Source organism: Colias philodice, chromosome 2 (assembly GCF_061535455.1).
Source record: "Colias philodice isolate Cphi_HAF_F1 chromosome 2, ilColPhil1 Martin Lab GWU primary, whole genome shotgun sequence".
Taxonomy (NCBI): domain Eukaryota; kingdom Metazoa; phylum Arthropoda; class Insecta; order Lepidoptera; family Pieridae; genus Colias; species Colias philodice.
In genome coordinates, this window is record NC_143087.1 from 156,097 (window position 1) to 180,250 (window position 24,154).

A 24,154-nucleotide genomic window follows, 5' to 3' on the forward strand; every position below is an offset into this window, starting at 1 on the left:
AAAATGTTATTGTGGGTTATCCATAAGAGATAGACATATACCATCGCGGACTTTTCTATAGACCTTTTCAATGTGTATAATACTTAGTACATTATTTTGATAAAACTCGTAGGGTTCAGCCTGCGTTTGCAATGTAAGCGGAAAAAATGTAATTTTTTACGACATCATTTTAGAAACCTCAAAAATAACAGTACTTCTCCACTATTTAATGGATGTTATATTACATATAAACCTTCCTCTTGAATCACTCTATCTATTAAAAAAAACCGCATCAAAATCCGTTGCGTAGTTTCAAAGATTTAAGCGTACAAAGGGACATAGGGACATAAGGACATAGGGACATAGGGACAGGGAAATCGACTTTGTTTTATACTATGTAGTGATGTAGTGATATTCGATATCATAAACGTATCGATTAAGATTTGCTATTGATGAAATAAAGTTTTATATTCTTAAAATTTTACAAAAATTTGCACATTTTAACAATAATTTAGTACGTTTCGCAAACATAATAATTTTATTATTATGTAGGGTAGAACTTCGTTATTCCACTTGAAGAGAAAGTCCTCATCGATGCTATAAAAGTTCGTCGTTTTTTAACTTTTTTAAACATATTTTCTCTGTCAGTTCGATTCAGCAAATTTTGAGAAGTTTATGAATGCCTCGGAGCAATTTTAATTGCTCCGAAATTAATGCAGTTTTCTATCTTTTCTAGCGCAATTTCATTCGCTAGACAGCTTAGGAGAAGTTCCCACAGGTGATAACATCCAATGAAAATTAGACACGGCGATACGTGTCTTCGTTATTAATATCGTCTGCGGTTATTCCCAGCTTACTTTTCATCCACAGTGTTCATCATTCAATTTCATTCGTGAATGCTTATTTGTTTTAGAAAGACTGAAGAAAGGAATCTCTCGCACCGTGTATCGGTTAATGAAATTGCGTTGCGCCATTTTTTTTATTTTCTACAGTAGCTGCACCTCGCGGTTTCACCGGCGTACATGAATGAGTTTTTCCTTTTAAATCCTAATGTTTCTTATGGAGCTGTGCCTGAGATTAGCCGCAACAAACAGATGTACACAAAAAATTTAAAAATTACTAATTTTATAAAATTTACAATAGACAGTGTATACATCTTTAAGCGTTTATGTAGTTAAATTCGGTTATTTCGTTAGTTTTGAAACATACACTCCAATAATTCTATTATTGATATTATAGATATTTACCTACGTCTAAATCGTCTAAATAGTCCAGGACCTTAGAGTATATAATATTATATACTATTGTAATATATATTTACTCTGTCCAGCCGTTCTTACGTGGTTCTTACATTTCGGCATTGTGCGGCACTGAGTCGCATTATGCTCTGTAATTGGAAAACAGCCGTTCTATCTTTCAGGCTTTGATTGTTACATTTCATATTATCTGTGTTTCATAATAATGACACGTGACATATTTTGTGATGAAGTGTTATGGCTGGCGTCCACTAGGCGGATCGGGCCGGGCCGCATCGCAACGCAAAAATACGCCGGCCTATGTTTTGTATGAAACATCGTCCATTAGCGACGGATCGGGCCGGGGCGGGCCGCAACGCATTGGCGGATATCGCTTCGCAGGCGGATTTCTGCCGGCGGTGCGCTGCGGCCCGGCCCGCCCCGACCCGTCTAGTGGACGCAGGCAGGCGGATGTGAGCGGCGAGCGTCTGTTAGATAAAATCCGCCTAGGCGGTCCGCCGCGCCCCGTACAGGTGGACGCAGGAGCAAACAGCGCGTCCATTAGAGACGGCCCGTTGCGATGCGGCCCGGCCCGATCCGCCTGTAATGGACGCCTAGCATTATGTGAAGAGTGTGAAGCTTCTTGGATATGTGATTATTGATGACAATTTGTGTCAGTTGTCACATTTCAGTTCTCAGTTCTCACCTGTGCTATTATTTACAAACAAATTTAGAAAAGAAACACTACAATCAATATTCCTTACTTTGTGCAAAAGGCACAAGCCACATTATAACTGAAATAAATAATTATTGATACTTCTTAATATAACTTTATTTGGATAGCACAATGATCACAAATTATTTGTTTAACATAGTAAAAAAACGGCTGATCAATGAAAGATTAGTTACAATTTTTTAGGCTTAATTAAAGAAGATACACAAATCCAGAAAGTTCAAAAGAGGATTATGGAATCTTTAGAGGATGTGGCTGCAATGCTCTCACACGATGAACTTTTAGAAGTAACGAGGTCATCTCTTTGTACGTTAATTAGTTGCGACTCTTTGTTGAGTGATCTACCATTAGACGTTATAACGGAAGAAATATTGCTATTGGTATGTAAAAAAATGTACAAATAGGTGCTTATGAATGTCTAATATTGAAAATATAAAAAGCAATGGAAACTCAGGAAATCCTGGAAATTTTTAGATAAATCTTAAATTTCTTTTCCGTACAATTTATTTACTTGCTAGCTGTTTTAAGCATTGTGTTGGTATTACTGTGATGTGTGTTGTAGTGGATGTTATATTTTTACCTTCGGAAAAAATTAAGTCTAATGTACATTGCTCTACTAGGCTTTAGGTTATTTCAATAACCAAGGTTTCATTATGTAAGATATCCATAATTGCTTTTGAACACTAAATAATTTACAGACTGCAGCTGAACATGGGCAAAGTATAACTATCTTCATTTCCAGAGAGAATGAACCAAAGCTCAAAGTAATTGTAAGTTTTAATATTGAATCATCGAAATATACTGATATTAAGTAGAATAAATGATAATGATAATAACTGTTCTTCTTTGATAGGTTCCACAAACAGCAAAGGTTCGGGATCTCAAGAAATCTATTGCAAGACATTTTGAGATATTTCAACAAAGAATCGGAAGTAAAGTAAAAATATCTTGGAAGTACATCTGGAAGACGTACAATCTAGATTTTGATGGAATATTACTTGATGATGATAACAGTAGTATAGATAGCTATGGAGTTTGCAATAAGGTTACTTTAAATTTTAAGAAAAAAAGGAAAAAGAATAAACCATTATAATATTATTGACTTCTTTATTTAACTTTTCCCTATAACATTATCCATGGAATATTGTTATGCATAATAGAAGAATATAAGCAAATATAATGAGATATATTCATATCTTGATTTTTAGTAGATAGATATTTCTACAGTTGTTCAAAGTCTGGCTGTGGTGGGGGCTCCTGAGGCAGCGGCTCAAAGTCTCCGAGACTGTAGTGCTGCTCCTCATGCAGCGGGGTTGCCAGTGGTCGGTCATAAGCTTCCTTGAGTAGCTCCTGATCATGCTGCAAATTAAATATACATAGCATAACATATTAAAAAAAAAGAGTTATTAAACTTGCTACTTGATCTGTCCCTACTAGATTTTTCAGGCATATTACAAACTGTATTTATAAAAATGGTATAGTGGAAATAGGTTTTTATTACAAGTTATCCATAATAATAATTAATAAGAAAACTGGAATCTTGTCTATGTAGTTCTAAGGCATTGATTTCAATGAAAAATAAAACAATATCAATATATAAAGAGCATGACAAGTATTTCCTAGCATTATCTCAGTTGTCCCATACCATATGAGAATTACGAAGTAATACGTAAACGTAAACTAGTATATTATAGTAAAGTTAAGGAGTTACCTGGTCCTGTTGAAGCAGCGAGGGCGGTGCCAAATCGTCGAGCGACAGCTGCGTGTTGATCACCGACGGCGGCGCGTACTCCGGTATCGCTGACATGCTGCTGTCCACCGGGACCTGACAAGAAATTAATATGTGATTTATAAAATATAGTGAACTAGCTTTCCGCCCGCGGCTTTGCCCGCGTTTTCAAAGAAATACCCGTTCTCTTAGGATTTCCAGGATAAAACCTATCCTATGTCCTTTCTCGGGTATCAAAATATCTCTATACCAAATTTCATGCAAATTGGTTCAGTAGTTAAGGCGTGATTGAGTAACAGACAGACAGACAGAGTTACTTTCGCATTTATAATATTAGTATGGATGCCACGTTTATCTTATGAAATGATTACCTTCTAACGTATTCCGATTATAATATTAGTATGGATTGGATATAATAGAGGGGAAATTGTTACAAATTAAAATGAGACAAAATAACATAAATAAGAACTTCTTATATTTAAATTGTTTTGTACATAAAATATGAATTTGAGGCAGCGCCTTTTATACAAAAAAATAAGTTATTTAATATAAACTGATGAAAAAACACTTATGAATTTCATAAATCAATCACAAATGATTATTATTTATAACTAAATCATAGCTTACCGTATCCGACTGCACTGGCTGTGCAGACGCGGCTTGCACAGGAGGCACCTGTTCGGGCGCCGGCTGTGCGTCCTGCCCGGCCTGTGCGGCCTGTGCGGCCTGTGCAACCTGCGCAACCTGTGCCTGTGCGGGCTCCTCACGCGGCGCGGCGATGTTGGCGCGAGCCTCCTCCTCCGAAGAGTACGCGCTCGAGTGCTGCGTCATCAGTAGATGCGTCAGCATGTCCGTACCTGATGGAAAATTTATTTGTTAAAAAAGACGGGTTGCACTCCGGGAGTGCCGGCAGAAGTGAAAACTTGATTATTAACGTTGAGCATGTTTGATATTTTGGAATGGTATCCGTCTTACGCTTTTTCGATCAGGTCACGTGTCCTGACGCGAGTTTAAGATTTTATACCCATTACAGAAAAAGTGCTCAACGCCGTCAAAGAAGTTTTCACTTCAAAAATGGGAGATAATGAAGTTTCATGTCCCCTAGTAGGCAGATGCATTATACATCTGTTTCACTGATCGATTTTCTTTAGGGACAGGGATCAGCCTTCTGTGTCCCGCCAGATCGAGACATTTTTTCTTCATCTCAACCAGGACCTCAGGACACCTCGGTTTTACACTCGCGCGTTAACCACTGCACTAAGGAGGCGGTCAAAATAGGAGACACATTATAAAAAAGTTTCTATGTGGGAAAAAATTGTGTCAATAGGTAACTATGAGATTTAGTATTTACTTTTAAATTTTATAAAAATAATATGTGTAATAAAGTGTTAAATCTTAATATATATAAATCTCGTGTCACAATGTTTGTCCTCAATGGACTCCTGAACTACTTAACCGATTATAATAAAATTCGCACACCATGTGCAGTTCGATCCAACTTGAGAGATAGGATAGTTTAAACACGTAGGTACCACGGGCGAAGCCGGGGCGGACCGCTAGTAAATAAATAATAAATATAATTCTTTTTATTTGTTAAATAAAAGCTGTACCGATGAGCGTGTTGTACCCGCAGACGCAGTGCAGCGCGGTGTGCGCGCGGCGCGGCGCGTCCTCCAGCGAGTGCGGGCCGGCGCAGCAGCCGCTGTGCCGCAGCATGGCGCGGTAGCACGACGTCACGTACGGGCACTTGCTGCACGTCGTCACGCCGCTGCAACACATTGACACATCAAACTAGCTAACTAATAACGATACCACTTTTATTCCTACGGGCAAACTGTTTCGAACAAAATCCATCAAGGATACGCTCACCACGAGTTTTGTGCACTTACGTAATTTTCACGATTATCTCAACAACAGGCTGTGCGTATAGTGTGCACCCACCCGCTAGCCGAGTTTCGAACACTGACCCTTGGATATATCACACTATGCGCATGCAAAGTCTAAGCACGTGCCGTTCTACATTTTTATCTATTTTTATCATTATATATTTTTCGTTCATACAATTTTTTTTATAAAATCCCTAAATCAAACGATAAACACGGTTATTGTGTGTGCAAGAGTGTAGTGACTCACAGGAAGTGCTTGTCGCTGTCGAGCGGCGTGTCGCACTCGCGGCACAGCCGGCCCTCGGGCAGCACCAGCGTGAGGCCCTCGAACGTCTCGCTGATCGAGTGGCTCGTCGAGTCCTTCACCGGCGGCCGCGCCTTGTTCTGTGCACATTGTTACACATTACAATCACATCTGTTAACTGTCAGTTGCTTTTTATTCAACAGTGAATAACATAATATTATCTCCGGTAATAAAATAAAACGCGTCACGGAAGTACGAGATCTAGGAGTTATTCTCGATACAAAACTACGCTTTAATTTACACATGGAATACATAATCTCTAAAGCCTATAAGCAACTAGGAATGATACTTCGTCTCGCTAAACCATTTAAACAACCGTCCACTTATAAAATAATATATTATGCTTTTGTTCGCAGTATTTTGGAATTTTCATCTACTGTATGGAGCCCTTATTACAATGTCCACATTACTCGTATAGAAAAAATTCAAAATAAATTTCTAAAAGCTTTAGAATATCGGACTGGAAATACCTTTATCAATTATGAAACTACTTCTAAAAAACATAATATAAGTTTACTGGAAAAGCGTCGTCTATTTTTGGACCAGATGTTTCTTTATAAGATCATGCTTTGCATAACTGTTTCAGGCTTGCTATTAGAAAAAATAAAATTAAGAGTTCCCAGAACTTCCTCACGTTGCAGATATACATTTGAGGTCACTTTCACTGTAACACAAATTACGCCAAGAATGCCTTTTTAAAAAGAGCAGCCAAATTTTATAATGATGAATTATTAGACATAGATATTTTTCAATGTTCTTGTAACAGTTATAGACATCAATTAAGAAATATCATTTTATGTAGCTAATGTATAACTTATGTATATAATTTAAATTATTTAGTTTTCTAAGTTTGTAATGAAATGTGGGCTTTATTTATTATTTTAAGATTAAGATTAGTAGTTAGTTCATTTGCGTGAGGCTCGTTTTCTTTTTTATATGTTGTCTTTCTTTTTAATAATAGAACATGTTGTGTGGTCATAGTTAATTTTAGAACTTTGTTATATTAAATCATGTATGACTGTTGTGTTCTTGTAAAAATAAAAATAAAAATAAAAACATAAATAGCAAGGGACCTAACACGGCTCCCTGAAGAACACCTGTTTTAGTTTTTCTTAATTATTATTATTCAAATAACTTTACGTAAAACAAGTTTAGTCCATAACAGTTATAAATACCTTAGGTTTATTGATGAGATGTTCCTCAGAGCAGAGCGGCAGGACGTTATCAAAGGAACAGTGGTCACGTATTTGATGCTCTTTCAACTGGCCTAAAATAAGGGAAAAAAAATAACAAATATCTCATCAATTTTACAATTTTAGTTTATTAATGTTAATAAGAAAACTTCCATATCAGAAAAGACGAAGATATTAATCTCGATATTTTAATAAACTGCAATGTGTTAATAGACATTGATGTTCAATTAAATTATAAAATTTGATCATACACATAAAAATCGTGTATTAGATCATACAATAGATTGACAAGCTCCATACCGAGATGCACGAACTTGAGCACGCAGCGGTTGCAGCGCATCTCCAGATGGTCTTGATGCAGCTGCAGGTGGTCCAGGAACAGCAGCACGTTGGCGCTGATCTCGCACCCGTCCGCGTACACCGGCACCAGCTGCAACACGAGGTAGGGGTTATTGAATCGTCCAGAGAAACGAATAGGATTCACATATTTATTTTCTAAATATGTTCATATTTCAAATTTATGATGGTGAATTTTATCGTTTGATAAATTTTTAAGTGGTGATAAATATGTTAAAAATCAGTTACACGACTCATATATTCAATCGAATTTATAGTTCGTATCAAATAATTTGAAATCTCTGAAGTATGTTTTTTAAGTGGTAGTCGAGCATGCTTCGGCAGGAATTGGGCCAGCTCGCACCGGGGAAGATACCACACCCCCACAGAAAACCGGCGTGAAATAGTAGCTACTACTGTGTTTCGTTCGGTGAGTGGGGGGGCCGGAGGCCCGTATCCCTATCCTAATCCCCATCCCTATCCCTCCCACCCCTCTCCCTTATTCCCGTCTTCTTTCCTTCCCTTCAATAGTCCCATCCTATTCCATCCCCACCCCCTTCAAACAATCAAAATGGCAGCGGGATTAAATATAAAATTACCCCAGGAGGGTACTAGCATCAATGATGCTGGAGAATCCCTCTCTGAGTGTTCACGCTCGGACTGCCCCACGTATTCTGGGGGGGGCAAAATTCCGCTATTTTATACTGCCACCAAAAAAAAAGGTAAGCCCATATTGGCAACCCCTACCACATTACTATCTGTGGACTTCTGCAATATTAGGGGACTTCATTCAAACCTAACTGCCGTCCACCAACATCTCGAGACGGCTAAGCCGGCTTTACTCTTTTTGACGGAGACACAGATCTCCTCTCCTGCTGATACTTCCTACTTAAACTACCCGGGATACACGCTGGAACACTTATTTTTACCGCGTGCTGGTGTTTGCGTCTACGCTAGAGAGGATATTTGTTGCCGTCGCCTTGGTATCCTTGAGGGTAACCTGTCCATACTATGGCTACGCGTCGACTGCGGTGATCACCCCCGCATTTATGCATGCATTTACAGGAGTCATAGCGGAAATGCCGAAACTAATCGCCTCATCGAGCACATCCAAGACACGGTTGATGAACTTCTGCAGAAAGTCCCCTCCGCCGAAATAGTGGTCCTTGGCGATTTTAATGCCCACCATACTGATTGGCTGAAATCAAGAACCACAGATTATGCGGGTCGAACTTTCCACGACTTTGTACTGTCATACGGCCTATCGCAGCTCGTTTCCACACCCACTAGGATTCCTGACGTGGAGGACCAAATACCATCCCTTTTAGATCTCTTACTAACATCTCATCCTGATGACTACCATGTTGCAGTTGAAGCGCCACTAGGGTCTTCCGATCACTGCCTGGTGCGGAGTACTGTGCCTGTCGCACGAAAATTCCGACCTAGACCTGCAAGCTACCGTCATGTCTGGCATTATAGATCGGCAGATTGGGACGGGATGCGGACCTTTTTTGCTTCCTACCCATGGAGTCAGATTTGCTTTGCATCCGAGGACGCTGATGCTTGCGCTGACTTAGTCGCTGATGTGGTCACGCAAGGTATGGAACTCTTTATTCCTTACTCCGTGGTACCCGTCGGCGGCAAGTCCCAACCCTGGTTTGGACAATCCTGCAAAAATTCATCCCGTTTTAAACAGGAATGTTATCAGGCCTGGGTAGAAGCCATAGCAAGAAAGGACTCTAATGCTAAGGATCTTAAAAAAAGGTTTAATGCTGCCTCCCGACAGTACAAGAAGAGCATCCAAAAAGCTAAAGCAGAGTTCGTCCGAAGAATCGGCGAGAGACTTGCACGCTACCCCTCTGGCACACGTGCCTTTTGGTCACTTGCCAAAGCCGTTCAGGGGAACTTCTGCAAGTCATCCTTTCCTCCTCTACGTAGGGATGACGACACTCTGGCCCACACTGCAAACGAGAAAGCCGATACATTGGCCACACTCTTTGCGTCGAATTCGACCCTGAATGATGAAGGAAGAGTTCCACCCTCCATCCCATACTGCAACAGCAAAATGGCTGACGTGAAATTCACACAACGCGCAGTACGTAGAGCTCTTCTTTCACTCGATATCCATAAGTCGAATGGGCCAGACGGAATTCCTGCAATAGTTCTCAAATCTTGTGCTCCCGAATTAGCTCCAATTCTTACGCGTCTGTTTCGATGCTCTTACACTTCTAGCATAGTCCCAAGCACTTGGAAGTCCGCCCTGATTCACCCTGTACCGAAGAAAGGCACCCGCTCAGACCCGAAAAACTACAGGCCGATCGCGGTTACCTCCTTATTCTCAAAAGTGATGGAATCCATCATAAATTCCCAGGTGTTACAGTATCTAGAAGATCATCAGCTTTTAAGCGACCACCAGTACGGTTTCCGTCGAAATCGCTCAGCTGGTGATCTTTTAGTTTATCTGACCCATCGATGGGCATCTGCAATTGAGAGTAAGGGGGAAGCCATGGCAGTTAGTTTAGATGTGGCCAAGGCATTTGATCGGGTGTGGCATAAAGGGCTCCTTTCCAAGCTGCCTTCATACGGACTACCTGAGAGATTATGCAACTGGATAGCCAGCTTTCTCAAGGCACGAAGCATTAAGGTCGTTGTCGACGGAACATGCTCAGAATCCTTGCCTGTGAATGCTGGTGTTCCACAGGGTTGCGTGCTGTCGCCGACGCTATTCCTTTTGCATATTAATGATATGTTGCAAGTACGTGACATACATTGTTATGCTGATGATAGCACGGGCGACGCCGCATATACCGGTCTTGCAAATCTCTCTCAGGACCAAGTGGATGAGCATCGAAAACAACTTGTGTCTAAAATTGAGAAATCTCTGGAAGAAGTCTCAATTTGGGGCCAAAACAATCTCGTCCAGTTTAACCCCTCAAAGACGCAAGTTTGCGCATTCTCAGCTAAAAAGAGGTCTTTTGCAGTGTCACCTACATTCCAGAACACTCCTCTCAAAGCCACGCCATGCATCGGAATTCTCGGTATCGACATTGCGAGTGACGTACAATTCCGCGGTCATCTGGAAGACAAGGCTAAATTAGCCTCTAAGAAACTTGGGGTGCTCGCAAGAGCGAGACAGTACTTCACGCCAGCTCATCGCCTACTACTCTACAAGGCTCAAGTTCGGCCACACATGGAGTACTGTTCTCACCTATGGGCTGGAGCACCCCAGTATCAGTTACTTCCATTTGACCGCCTTCAGCGTCGTGCCTGCCGCATTGTCGACCTACCTGAGCTCACCGATCGGCTGGATCCTCTGGCTTTGAGGCGCGATGTTGCGACTCTATGCGTATTCTATCGCATATACAACGGGGAGTGTTCTGAGGAACTATTTGCCTTAATACCACCTGCAGAATTCCACAACCGCACTGCCCGACACAAGCAAAAATATCATCCACACCACCTGGATGCATGGCGCTCGTCAACCGTGCGTTTCTCACGGCACTTCCTGCCCCGAGCCACACTCCTGTGGAACAAATTACCACCTTCCGTGTTCCCCAACCAGTACGACATGGGAACCTTCAAACAAAGAGCCTACACCTTCCTGAAAAACCAATATCCTTCTTAAAGCCGGCAATACGATCGCAGTGTTCCTAACGCTGTGATCGTCATGGGCGGCGTCTATCACCTACCACCAAGTGAGTCGCCTGCCCTATTGCCAGGGTTATTATAAAAAAAAAAAAAAAAAAAAAAAAAAAAAAAAAAAAAAAACGGTTATGGTAAGCACAATATGAATGATGCAAAATAATGAATCGGTAATTTAACATAGTTTTGGGAGCTGTATCTTGAATTATTGCAGGTATAGGAGTTTGTACATAATATGTATTTAAAACAGTGTGAGTAGAAGAGTATTTCGGAGTACTTACTATAAAACAAAATAGAAAGAAGAGCATTTCGGCGGGTTAACTTTATGCTATATAGATGTACCTTGAAGCAGTGCGGTCTGAGCAGTAAATATTACACGTACCTTCAAGCAATGCGGTCTGAGCAGTAAATATTACACGTACCTTCAAGCAATGCGGTCTGAGCAGTAAATATTACACGTACCTTCAAGCAATGCGGTCTGAGCAGTAAATATTACACGTACCTTCAAGCAATGCGGTCTGAGCAGTAAATATTACACGTACCTTCAAGCAGTGCGGTCTGAGCAGTAAATATTACACGTACCTTCAAGCAGAGCGGTCTGAGCAGTAAATATTACACGTACCTTGAAGCAGTGCGGTCTGCGCAGTAAATATTACACGCACCTTCAAGCAGTGCGGTCTAAGCAGTAAATATTACACGTACCTTGAAGCAGTGCGGTCTGAGCAGTAAATATTACACGCACCTTCAAGCAGTGCGGTCTGAGCAGTAAATATTAGACGTACCTTGAAGCAGTGCGGGCAGCACAGCTTGTCGGAGCGGCGGTGCGCGCGCTGCACGTGCTGCAGCGTGGCGCGGTGCGCCGAGCTGCGGTACGTATGAAGTGAAGTACCTTGAAGCAGTGCGGGCAGCACAGCTTGTCGGAGCGGCGGTGCGCGCGCTGCACGTGCTGCAGCGTGGCGCGGTGCGCCGAGCTGCGGTACGTATGAAGTGAAGTACCTTGAAGCAGTGCGGGCAGCACAGCTTGTCGGAGCGGCGGTGCGCGCGCTGCACGTGCTGCAGCGTGGCGCGGTGCGCCGAGCTGCGGTACGTATGAAGTGAAGTACCTTGAAGCAGTGCGGGCAGCACAGCTTGTCGGAGCGGCGGTGCGCGCGCTGCACGTGCTGCAGCGTGGCGCGGTGCGCCGAGCTGCGGTACGTATGAAGTGAAGTACCTTGAAGCAGTGCGGGCAGCACAGCTTGTCGGAGCGGCGGTGCGCGCGCTGCACGTGCTGCAGCGTGGCGCGGTGCGCCGAGCTGCGGTACGTATGAAGTGAAGTACCTTGAAGCAGTGCGGGCAGCACAGCTTGTCGGAGCGGCGGTGCGCGCGCTGCACGTGCTGCAGCGTGGCGCGGTGCGCCGAGCTGCGGTACGTATGAAGTGAAGTACCTTGAAGCAGTGCGGGCAGCACAGCTTGTCGGAGCGGCGGTGCGCGCGCTGCACGTGCTGCAGCGTGGCGCGGTGCGCCGAGCTGCGGTACGTATGAAGTGAAGTACCTTGAAGCAGTGCGGGCAGCACAGCTTGTCGGAGCGGCGGTGCGCGCGCTGCACGTGCTGCAGCGTGGCGCGGTGCGCCGAGCTGCGGTACGTATGAAGTGAAGTACCTTGAAGCAGTGCGGGCAGCACAGCTTGTCGGAGCGGCGGTGCGCGCGCTGCACGTGCTGCAGCGTGGCGCGGTGCGCCGAGCTGCGGTACGTATGAAGTGAAGTACCTTGAAGCAGTGCGGGCAGCACAGCTTGTCGGAGCGGCGGTGCGCGCGCTGCACGTGCTGCAGCGTGGCGCGGTGCGCCGAGCTGCGGTAGCTGCAGGCGCCGCACGCGTACGGCAGCTCGCGCGGCGCGTGCGCCTTCTGCATGTGCGCCGCCAGCGTCAGCACCGCCGCGAACCGCACCTGCACACACCATGTGTTCAATATAGCACAGGATTGACTCGAAGGACCAAAATGTAGTTTAGATAGATGATGCAGTGCGAGGGTCCAAAACATGATATACGCTCTAGCGAGCTTTGGTTACAAAATATTAGTTTTATACTGAATCAAATCAATTGAGATAAGTTATTGAGACACATTTGAAAAGGAAATAGAAATTCACAATAACGACAAATTTGCAGTGATCTTGAGACGGTATAAGCATAATAAAATAACTGAAACTAATTTTGTGGCTGAAAACATTTTACAATGTAATAACTCAGGTCCCGGAATCACAGACACAATAGAAAATCTATTGTGTCGTGGACCGATCGGGCCGTTCTGGGCTCAATGGGTTAAACACAATTCAGAAACGTAAAAATGCCAAACTTACCTCGCAGATCAAGCAGGCGTACGTGAAGAGGTCGGGCAGCTTGGTGTCGAGCGGGTGGTGCGCGGCGAGGTGCTGCGCCAGCTCGTGCGCGGGCAGGCGCTGCAGGCAGCACGGGCACAGCTCGCCGCCCGCCCCGCCCGCCCCCGCCCCCACCACGTGCCCCGCCAGGTGCATCTGCAGCGCCAGGCTCTCGTGGAACACCTGCTGGCACTTGGGGCACTGCGCAGCAATCAGACAATCAAACATTATGTTATGTAACATGTTATATGTATTTTATAGGATAGAGCTGAATAACAACTCAAAAATATAGACTACAAATAATCTGTTAGTTTTATTGAAAAATTAATTAAATAACTTAACTAGTTACGGTTTACAGACAATAACCCATAACAGATTACGTTAAACTGAAACTTTAATTTTTTTAATACCTCAAGAATATTTTATTACAATCAAAATTGTAAACTTTTTAAAACAACGTCTCGTAAAATAATTATTTCGGTGTCTCACAGTTTATTTATCAAAATATCCAAAAATGCAACAAATCAAAAAAAAAGTCATACCTCAACAGAGATCTTGATAGATTCAGGCTCGGCTTCCTCGGTCTGGCCGAAGTAGAACCTCTCGAGGGAGACGGTCTGCTCCGGCTTGAGCTCCTTCTTGATGGCCTTGAGGGGTATATCGAGCTCCCCGTCGTCTTCGTCCACATAGGACTTGATGACCTTGCGCCGCCCGCGCGGGGCAGCCGGGGGAAGGCTCGATTCATTGTCTTTTTTCTTCGTTTTCTCTTGCTTGATCTTGGTGCGGAGCGAGAGCGGCATCTTTGTGTGTGAAAAATTAAAATAGTATACGACATGAAATAATTGAATATCTAATTTTGATCGGAATTTGTATTTTTTTGTATGTATAACTTATTTTAAGTTCGCAACGAAGACCAAACAATAATAGGGAATTAACATCAATTCCCATCCATCTGAAAATCGGTAAAAAATTTCAAAATTAAATTAAAACGAAGTTAAGAACACATAGGGAGGTTTGAATGTTATTTATTCTGGTGCTCGGAAAAACTACAAGTTGAAGTCAAAGTTTAAACAAATTGGTTTTTCACTGTAAGTTTAAAGGAATTTACCACTACACATTTTACTCTTCCGGTCATAACATAAATACGTTGTAGGGGGTGTAGGTATTAACATAAAATTGCATATAAGTGTAAGTGCTGACCTCCTCCTCGTCGTCGTACTCTTGTATCGCGCGGTCCCGCTTGCGGCGGCGCGCGGGCGGTGCGGGCTCGGGCTCGGGCTCGGGCTCGGGCTCGGGCTCGGGCTCGCGCCGCTTGCGCCCGCGCCGCCCGCGCGCCGTCTCCACCACCGGCACCTCCTCCTTCTTCTGTACCGTATAACAATTTTAAATTAATAATTTTATTTGTATATAGTTTTTTGTGTTTGAATATTTATAGGTATATATACTGCTCCTAAAAGAGATATTCGTATAATTTATACATTCAGACTCTCTACACTAACCTTTTTGTGGATTTTACACGTTATTTAAAGTGGCATGGCAGTATATTTTGTTATGACATTTCTTTGAATCACTATTTAGTGTACTATACAGGGTGTAATCGTTAAGTGTGCACAGGCGATTATTCCGTAACTATTGCAGATATCAAAAAACTTTAAACTGATATCGAAAGTACTTAACCTAATAAGTAAAATGGCCATAATAAATTTTTAAAAATGAAACGAGAAATATCTAAAAAATCAACTTGAAACCGTCCGATACAAGACAAGCGACGGTGTGCTCGTACCTTGGGATACTTCCAGCTCTTGAAGGGATGCGCAGCGATCTTGTTGAGGCGCACGGTGATGGTCTCCTTGCCGTCCAGCTTCGTCTGCTCCGCTATGTGCTGCACTATGTTGTCGAACGCCTGCCCGGGGGTTACACCGAACCTAAGCACATAAGAAAATGATGAAAATATAGAATTAAACGAAGTATTGGTACTTTTATATGCTCTTGTATAATACATAAGGTAATATAAATTAGCATCTCTTATGCTTATAAAGTGTTGATTATTCAAATGATTAACATTCAATAATCAATGATAATAAGTAGTCATAACAGTACTTACATTTCTCGCCACACCAATTCATCAAGGAACTGCTGTATAATCTGTCGAGAGAGCAGCGAGAGCGTGTTCTGGAACATTCTGGGCACGATCCTGCGCAGGTACTCCATTATATTGGCATTCGAGTGTTTTTGTGGTTGGTCGGCGTGTGAGGAAGACTGCATCACGTTCTTGAAGCCCATGTTGACCAGCGTGCTCTTGTCCACCGTCAGGTCGGTGAGGATAGTGGACGAGGGGTGCACCCAGTTGGACAGAGGTTCCAGAATCTTCTGGAAACGCTTTTTGTAGTTTTTCTCGTATTCTGCTAGCGGTTCCACTGCGCGCAATCGAATCTGAAACATTATTTACGCTAAGAACTTATTTTTCTCAAAACTGTGTTAAAACATCATGAACATTTTTCTTTAAACTTACCAATTTCTCCGAAGGATCGAGTACACCCAACACTTCCACCTTAACCTGCCGCTGCGTGCCGTCATGGCTCGTGGTGCCGAGGGATATCACACCGACTTCTACCTTCTTGCCAGACCCGCCAAGTAGACCCATATGTTGATGTGTCGCTGACGTACACACTGCTCTTAGCCAAGTGAATAGCCCTTTTACATACAGATTGTCGACTTTAACCCATTGCACAACATTTTGCACATTGGTCTGACAGGCCCAGTGATAGATAAGTTTGAGCAGAACGCTCGGCGGGAAGGTCGCTCCTTCGAAGATGGAGCTCGAGAACACAGACACAAATCTTGTCGGACAACACTCGGATATCCACACGTAGCCGCCGGAATACGGGAATTTCGATACATCGGAATACATTCCTGGAAATAAAATTAACGATTATATTATTTTTTACACATTCAAGTGTTATCTCTATTCTTTTTGTGCATCACTTGAATTACTACAGAATTTTCCATCACAAAAAGTTACAATTACGAATTTACACAATTTTGCAATTATTTGTTGATAACATCTACCAATAATAGACAACCATAAGTTATCACCGGCACGTACCCAACTTGAGCTTGTTGCCGATGTGCACGGCGCACCACTGCTCGGCGCGCACGAGGCCCTGCTGGATGAGCCACTCGGTGAACTTCATGGGCGTGTGCACGAGCACCGCCTTCACCTTGGTGTCGAGCGCGGCGCGGTCCGACGCGGGGCCCTCCTTGGCGCGCAGGTACGGCCGGGCCACCACCACCAGCGACGGGAACGTCTTGCCTGCACACACACTCCGTGTTCATCTCAGGCTATTACGATATGGAAACTTAAATAGACGCATTTTATAGGAAAAAGGTAATAAAATTCATTAACCGAGGTTATTCAATGAGACTTCTTGAAGCTTGTTTCTTCTAGAAGTACTTTTGAATTATTGTTACAAAAATTTACCTAAGTATATGGTGACAAGAAATTTAGTTTAGCAGGATTTCTTTTGCATTCTGTTAGTTAGGATGTTACTTTTTTACACAGTTCAATAATAAAAAATTATGTTTTGCCTCCATTCCAATAACTAAAAATCTGATAAATTCATATGTTTTCGGACTGCCCAATATATATCAGACTAATTCATATTAATTCATAAATATTTTCACACATGTCATGTTATGTAATGTCATACCTTGAAGCTTATTGAAGGAAACTTCTCTGGAATCTGCCACATTCTTAGTGCTATCTTCCTTAGTGAGGTCCACGATAGCCGTAGTCTTGGCAGTTGTGCCGGTGAGCAAGCCCCCGATAGCTGTGGCCTCTGACGGGCGCACATTGGTCACCACACTGTGCACATCTGTAAATATAGTAATATTGTATTTATTCTGATAAATATAGTTTCATATGGTAAATAATTTCATTAAATAATATTACTAAACATGTGGTGGAGAACTTTTCTATGATATTTATGGTTGTATTTAAAATAAGTTACTTTATTAACATCATTGTAATTAAATTTAAATACATACTACAAAACTCCAGATAAAAAGATTACATGCAATATTTGTTATATCTATACAAATGTTATAAAGCGGTAGTTTTTTTTTTCTTTGTTTGAACGCGCTAATCTCAGGAACTTCTGGTCCGATTTGAAAAATTATTTCAGTGTTAGACAGCCCATTTATCGAGGAAGGCTATAGACAATATATCAGCACGCTAAGACCAACAGTAGTAGAGCACTGCGGGTAAAACCGTAGGGCACAGCTAGTGTTACATATACACTCACTGGATGGTGCCAAAGTTCTGTCCTTGGTTTTGGTAACTTCTTTGCTATCCTTCTCTTTCTCATCTTTCCTTTTGTCCTTGTCTTTCTTCTTCTTCTTACTTGACCGAGTCTCGGGTGATTTAGTTCTTTCCGGAGAGTAATCATAGTCCTCTTCCCTGTTTCTCTTTGCAGCACGGCCTAGAAGACACATTAAAGGTTAAAACAAAAATATTTTAAGGCTATACAGTTGAGGCAATCACTTAAATTCCTGATACATAATACTGAGTGATGATGCCTGATGATGTTTTGAAACTGATTGTATCTTTTTTTTATTTAAACACTAAGTAAACACAAGTGGAACTGTTGAAGTTTATGCAGTAGTTAGCTAAGTGAGCAAAAAAAAAATGTGTGCGTGTACTAGTGTACAAACGTAAGAAGTGAAACTTCTTTATGACCTTATTTTTCAAATAATAATTTACTATATGCAACTGTACAGAAATTGGTTAAATAAAGTTAAATTAGATAAAGTTTAATAAAAGGCTTTTATTATCATAGACATGAATACAAATTCTACAATTATTTCATTTTAACTTATTACTTCCAAGATTATTATGAAATTTCATTAATTGTAATAGAATTATTACTATCATTGATGTCGTTATTATATACTAGATTTCCGCCCGCGGCTTCGCCCGCGTTTTCAAAGGAAAACCCGAATAGTTCCCGTTCCCGTGGGATTTCTGGGATAAAACCTATCCTATGTGTTAATCCAAGTTACCCTCCATATGTGTGCTAAATTTCATTGTAATCGGTTCAGTAGTTTTTACGTGAAAGAGTAACAAACATCCATACATCCATACATCCATACATCCTTACAAACTTTCGCCTTTATAATAGTATTGAGAAGATTTGTGTTATTAATGGCTTATGGTAACTGAAATACGAAATATATTGTTTACAAATTTATTTTGAAATTCATCATGAGCCAGTTTGTGCCGATGAAAATCCGTGTATGTTACATAATTAGTTTCATGCTCTTATCGTTGAAATAACATTAACTCAACCAAGTTCTGACTTTGGCTAATGTGTTCCGAGATCGTCGCTCTTTATCGGATTCTATGCTCTTGAACACGCTCTGTGGCTGATCTTTTCTGTTTTTGATGATTCACTGTTAGAGTATCCTTTTTTTTCCTAGCTCTATACTCTCGCATTCGCTCTGCAGCTGTTTTTGGATAACCAGGGTGGATTGAAGAAAGATCACTCGTTGCTTGAGTTTCATCCACACAGACATGGCTTGTGGTAGCAACTGATGCACTGAGTTGTGAACAATAACGATGATGGACATCAACTTGAACAGTAGCTGCATTTGAATATTCCTCAGGATTCATAGATATTTCCATCGATGAATCTAAAAAGAAATTATTAATTAATTTACTAAATAAATTATTATTTATAATATTGATCGTAGATAACTGAAAAACTCTTACCTCCTGAACTGATCTTCGCTTTTTTTCGGATTCTGTACTCTTTGTTACGCTCTGCGGCTGATCTTTTATGTTTTTGATGATTCACCGTTAGAGTATCCTTTTTTTTTCGAGCTCTATACTCTCGCATTCGCTCTGCAGCTGTTTTTGGATAACCAGGGTGGATTGAAGAAAGATCACTCGTTGCTTGAGTTTCATCCACACAGACATGGCTTGTGGTAGCAACTGATGCACTGAGTTGTGAACAAAAATGATGATGGACATCAACTGGAAAAGTTGCTGCATTTGAAGATTTCTCAGGATTCATAGATATTTCCATCGATGAATCTAAAAAAAAAATGATTAATTAATTTACTAAATAAATTATTATTTATAACTAGCTTCCGCCCGCGACTCCGTCCGCGCGGATGTCGGTCTTCGCGTGGATGGTTTATTTCTCCATTTTGAGTAACTCTGACAATAACATCTTATAAATATCTATTGGACCCAAATACGGCTAGGCCTATAATAATACCCAACGTGTGTTCGCGGTTCTACAGAACAACGTCTATGGATAAAACTGAAAAATTAAGATTGTTTTTTTTCTACGTATTTTTCCAGGATAAAAAGTATACTATTTTACGCCCAGGATAATAAGGTATAATTATACCAAGTTTCATCGAAATCGAACCGTTAGTTTTCACGTGATGTCTTCACATACAGACAGACAAAAATTTTTTTAATCACATATTTGGGTTTGGTATCGATCCAGTAACACCCCCTGCTATTTATTTTTTCAATATTTTCAATGTATAGAATTCTTCCTACAGATTTATTATATGTATAGATATTGATCGTAGATAACTGAAAAACTCTTACCTCCTGAACTGATCTTCGCTTTTTTTCGGATTCTGTACTCTTTGTTACGCTCTGCGGCTGATCTTTTCTGTTTTTGATGATTCACTGTTAGAGTATCCTTTTTTTTCCGAGCTCTATACTCTCGCATTCGCTCTGCAGCTGTTTTTGGATAACCAGGGTGGATTGAAGAAAGATCACTCGTTGCTTGAGTTTCATCCACACAGACATGGCTTGTGGTAGCAACTGATGCACTGAGTTGTGAACAATGCCAATGATGAAAATCGACTTGAACAGTAACTGCATTTGAAGATTCCTCAGGATTTGTCGATATTTCCATCATTGAATCTAAAAAAAATTAATTTATCAATTTACAAAAAAATATATACATAATATATCTACATACATATATATAATAGGTATGTGCGTCATTAATTTCTGACTGTTTCGAGATTTGTTGCAAAATAAAATCGTGTGTAAATAAAATTTGTTAAATTAAATGTAATTAAATGAACAAATGAAAGAAAATAAAATATTCTATATTAAAAATGTGTATCGATAAAAAATCCGTAAAAATAAAAATCCGTGTTAATTAAGAGGCAAATATAAAAAGTGAATAAATAAAAATCAATAAAATTAAACAATTGAGTTATAGTTATAGAATATACATACATATATTTATAGGCAATACAGGGAACTTCTCAACGTGTTATGTATGAAATTATATGTACTTTTACTCAATTGTTTAATTTTATTTACACACTTTTATTTTGCACCAAATCTCGAAACAGTCAGAAATTAATGACGCACATAGTATATACATATTATGACAGAGGTTAAGCTTAAATAACTTGAAAAATAAATAACATGATCACGCCCACATGTTGGTGTTTTAAAAAATTCAATCAAAAACTGAGGTTAACTTTAAATATTTTAGAAAAATAAATACCACAATCAACATTCAAGTATTAGAAAAAATAAATACCATAATTACACCTAAGTATTAGAAAAAGAGATGTAATTACTTACTTTTTTTAGAAATTCACTGCAATCAGAATTAAAATAAACCCTTTGATTTTGCTGATCACTTTAATATAACATATATATGTCACGGCTAAAGGTAGGTGAGAACATAAACTTAAGATTAGCCGGCTAAACTTAGGTTTATTTTCGACGAGGTGTTAATGTTAGTTTGTTCTATCTTTAGCCGGCTAAACTTAAGTGTAACCGCAGGCCCGTGGCTAAAAATGTCGGGGTGGGTAGATTTGGTTAGCGCCGGGCCGGTGGAGGGCTTGAGGGGCCCGCACAGTGCCAGAAAACACTCGCCCTGTTCCTTACATGTATTATAGTAACCAAATCTACCCACCCCGACTCAGGGCAGAAAGCTGGTGGCTAGGTTAGGTTAGGTTAGAACTCTTAAGACCCGCACGAGCCGAGCGAGCGCAGCGAGCGTGCTGCGGCAGCAGCCGGCGAAGTGCCAGAAAACACTCGCCCTGTTCCTTACATGTATTATAGTAACCAAATCTACCCACCCCGACATTTTTAGCCACGGGCCTGCGGTTACACTTAAGTTTAGCCGGCTAAAGATAGAACAAACTAACATTAACACCTCGTCGAAAATAAACCTAAGTTTAGCCGGCTAATCTTAAGTTTATGTTCTCACCTACCTTTAGCCGTAACATATATATATTTATCACGTCACTATAGAGCGTTGGAAATAAATACGAGTGCATTAGAAAAACGGTCAAGTATAGTGGTAGGAGTACGTCTGTTAAAACGATATGCTATCCCTACTCCACAGAGAAAGTATACGTCGAATCACATGTGGTAGGCATAAGAAAAAGATGGCGCGTATCGGAAAAATGTCACGTGTAATGGAAAAATGTCACGTGTAACGAAAAAATGTTACACTAAATTTTTGTCCAACACCGATAAGGAAGTTTCACTTCAATAATTTTGCAGATTACCTCTTTTTCCTTTTGTTTCCTTAGATATAGACATAGACCGAGATCTAGATCTAATTATCTCACCACTTTGCCTTTCAAGATCTTTTAGAACAGGTTGTCTGAAAAATAAGCCAATATGAGTGTGCAACTACAGGCAGCTATCAACAAAACTATATTTATATTAATACTAGATTTTGCTCATGGCTTCACTTGCATTGATATGCAAAAATGTTATAAAAAATTGTCCAGTTGTTTTTGGAGGATATCAGTAACAAACTCGCATACAATACAAATAAATATAAAGATGATATGCACATACTTTCCAAGCAGTTGGTAAGCAGTGAACTGATCACCGTTGTAGACAATCTTTCCTCCTGTATCTTTGACAATATCATCTAGCTTATTTTGAATGTTTTTATATTCTTCATCTGCATTTTTATAAGCTTGCAGTTGGGCCTCAGATAACTCTTCTTCCCAACAGTCCATCTCAAGAGTGGGTACATCAGGACCAAAGTAAGTCCTCTTATAGAGATCAGCCTCTATAATCTCTGCTTGAGGTGGCATAGGAAGAGTCTCCTATAAATATTTAAAATGTAAATTACATGAAACAAACTGCAGGCCATAACCGATATAATATATCCATAGTCCAACTATTTCAAATGTTTTAACCGCTCATATGCTTTGCGCAACCACAGTTGCAAAAATAAAATACGCTAAATAGCTTGCAAAAAAAATAAAGGTAGCCTACTTTGCTAGTGCTCTGGAACGTGCGCCGCGCGTTCGACGCACCGCTATTAAAACTTAATTTATGACTTCCGCGAGAGGAGTACTTCAAATATATTGACTGTAATCGATTGCTATTGTAATAATACTATACAAAACTGTGTTATTTTTACAATATATGATTACCGTATACCTTAAAAAGTTATGAAATCGTCTAAAGTCTACTAACTTTTAAAGTCGTCTTTATTACATATTTATTACAACGGTCACTAAAATATTACTTTATAACAATAAAACACATGTTAGAGAATAATCTGGTGAGTAAACACGAGTAGAAATCAATAAAATACAACAATTACGGCATATTTTAACACTTCCTTGTAAGACACGTAAGATACAAACTAAGATATTCCCAAAATTCTGTTTGAAAGGTTGGTAGTACTGGGTAGAAATAGACGAATCAATTAGTTGTCTTTGGTTTAAATACGTAAAAATTAGACTCTGAGAGTATGAAATAGAGTTTATAATCAATTGAAATAAGAAAGTCGCTTTGCAACCACAGTTGCGCGAAACAAGATTCTCGATCGTGTTTTTGCAACTGTGGTTGCGCGTAGCTAAGTAAGGGGTCATTTTTTTTTTTCTCAAGCATATGAGCGGTTAATGTACTTTCAATAAACACAATATTATACATCCATAATGTACTCATTTAGAAACAAGTTATTAGTAATGAATAGTAAATATGGAATATTTATAATTAGGTAACTATTTAGAATAAAAAAAAAAAACTATGTATTAGGTATATTTTTCAGCTTGATTATAATATTTACCTCGGTATCCGTTTTGACTTTTTTGAGCTTCATTGTTCACTCATGCGTATGTATGTATTTTATTAAGAGTACAGACTACAGCATATATTACCACTTGTAAGAAGTAAAAATTAATGATGTGCACTAATAAAAATAAAATGCCTGTGTTAATGCCGAAAGACGCTTTTTTGACATAATATCTCGGAGCAATTTGACACCATTGATTGACACTTGACATTTGACATTCAATTTTTAATTTTTAGTCTAGGAAAGGAGCAATGTTATTTTGGCAGTTTGTTTTTAATTTTACAACGTCTTTACAACGGGTTTTCACTTCTAGATTTTCATGCTGTTATTTTTATTAGCTAGATCTAGAGTGATTCAAGAGGAAGTTATTAGGTTTGCGTATGTGTAAGACAAAGTGTTGCGTGTATGCGCACCTTTAGGCTGCACGGTATTTAGCAGATAAAATATGAAACGTTCACCCACGGCGTTCAACCCTGTGGTTCCACCTGATTATAGTTCCCGTTTTCCAATTACAGCACTAGAGCGCATTATGCGGCATAATGCTTAACGTTGAATGTTCCAACTACAGCAACACTTCGCACAATCGAGCACTAGAAAAAGTAAAGCGTCTTATTTACGGTCCATCTTGACGTACGTCCCGCCAAGGTCATACACGATGCACG

General features: G+C 40.4%; 2 protein-coding genes across 2 annotated transcripts; one reads left to right on the plus strand and one right to left on the minus strand.

Moving 5' to 3' along the window:
* The first annotated feature begins 1,852 nt into the window (after positions 1–1,852).
* LOC149490116 (U11/U12 small nuclear ribonucleoprotein 25 kDa protein-like) lies at positions 1,853–3,045 on the plus strand. Its single transcript, XM_089700896.1, has 3 exons — positions 1,853–2,327; positions 2,646–2,717; positions 2,801–3,045. The coding sequence occupies exons 1-3, from the start codon at positions 2,181–2,183 to the stop codon at positions 3,038–3,040; spliced, it is 459 nt and encodes a 152-aa protein (XP_089557022.1). The 5' UTR covers positions 1,853–2,180; the 3' UTR covers positions 3,041–3,045.
* LOC149490117 (uncharacterized) lies at positions 3,041–23,674 on the minus strand. The gene is made up of 20 exons (XM_089700890.1): positions 23,487–23,674; positions 22,256–22,512; positions 21,958–22,055; positions 17,694–17,870; positions 17,100–17,264; positions 16,496–16,702; positions 15,902–16,302; positions 15,494–15,822; positions 15,173–15,314; positions 14,590–14,754; positions 13,932–14,189; positions 13,372–13,590; positions 11,820–12,962; positions 7,360–7,489; positions 7,042–7,133; positions 5,810–5,946; positions 5,287–5,444; positions 4,304–4,533; positions 3,659–3,772; positions 3,041–3,306 (listed from the first exon to the last, which is right to left on the minus strand). The coding sequence occupies exons 1-20, from the start codon at positions 23,517–23,519 to the stop codon at positions 3,169–3,171; spliced, it is 4,593 nt and encodes a 1,530-aa protein (XP_089557016.1). The 5' UTR covers positions 23,520–23,674; the 3' UTR covers positions 3,041–3,168.
* Positions 23,675–24,154: the final 480 nt, after the last annotated feature.

Coding starts and splice junctions, on each gene's coding strand:
- LOC149490116 (XM_089700896.1), top strand. CDS start 2,181: ATGGAATCTTTAGAGGATGTGGCTGCAATGCTCTCACACGATGAACTT. Junction 2,328..2,645: donor CGGAAGAAATATTGCTATTG/GTATGTAAAAAA, acceptor AATAATTTACAG/ACTGCAGCTGAACATGGGCA. Junction 2,718..2,800: donor AACCAAAGCTCAAAGTAATT/GTAAGTTTTAAT, acceptor CTTCTTTGATAG/GTTCCACAAACAGCAAAGGT.
- LOC149490117 (XM_089700890.1), bottom strand. CDS start 23,519: ATGAAGCTCAAAAAAGTCAAAACGGATACCGAG. Junction 17,871..21,957: donor GGAAACAAAAGGAAAAAGAG/GTAATCTGCAAA, acceptor TGTGTCTTCTAG/GCCGTGCTGCAAAGAGAAAC. Junction 13,591..13,931: donor CTATCAAGATCTCTGTTGAG/GTATGACTTTTT, acceptor ATTGCTGCGCAG/TGCCCCAAGTGCCAGCAGGT.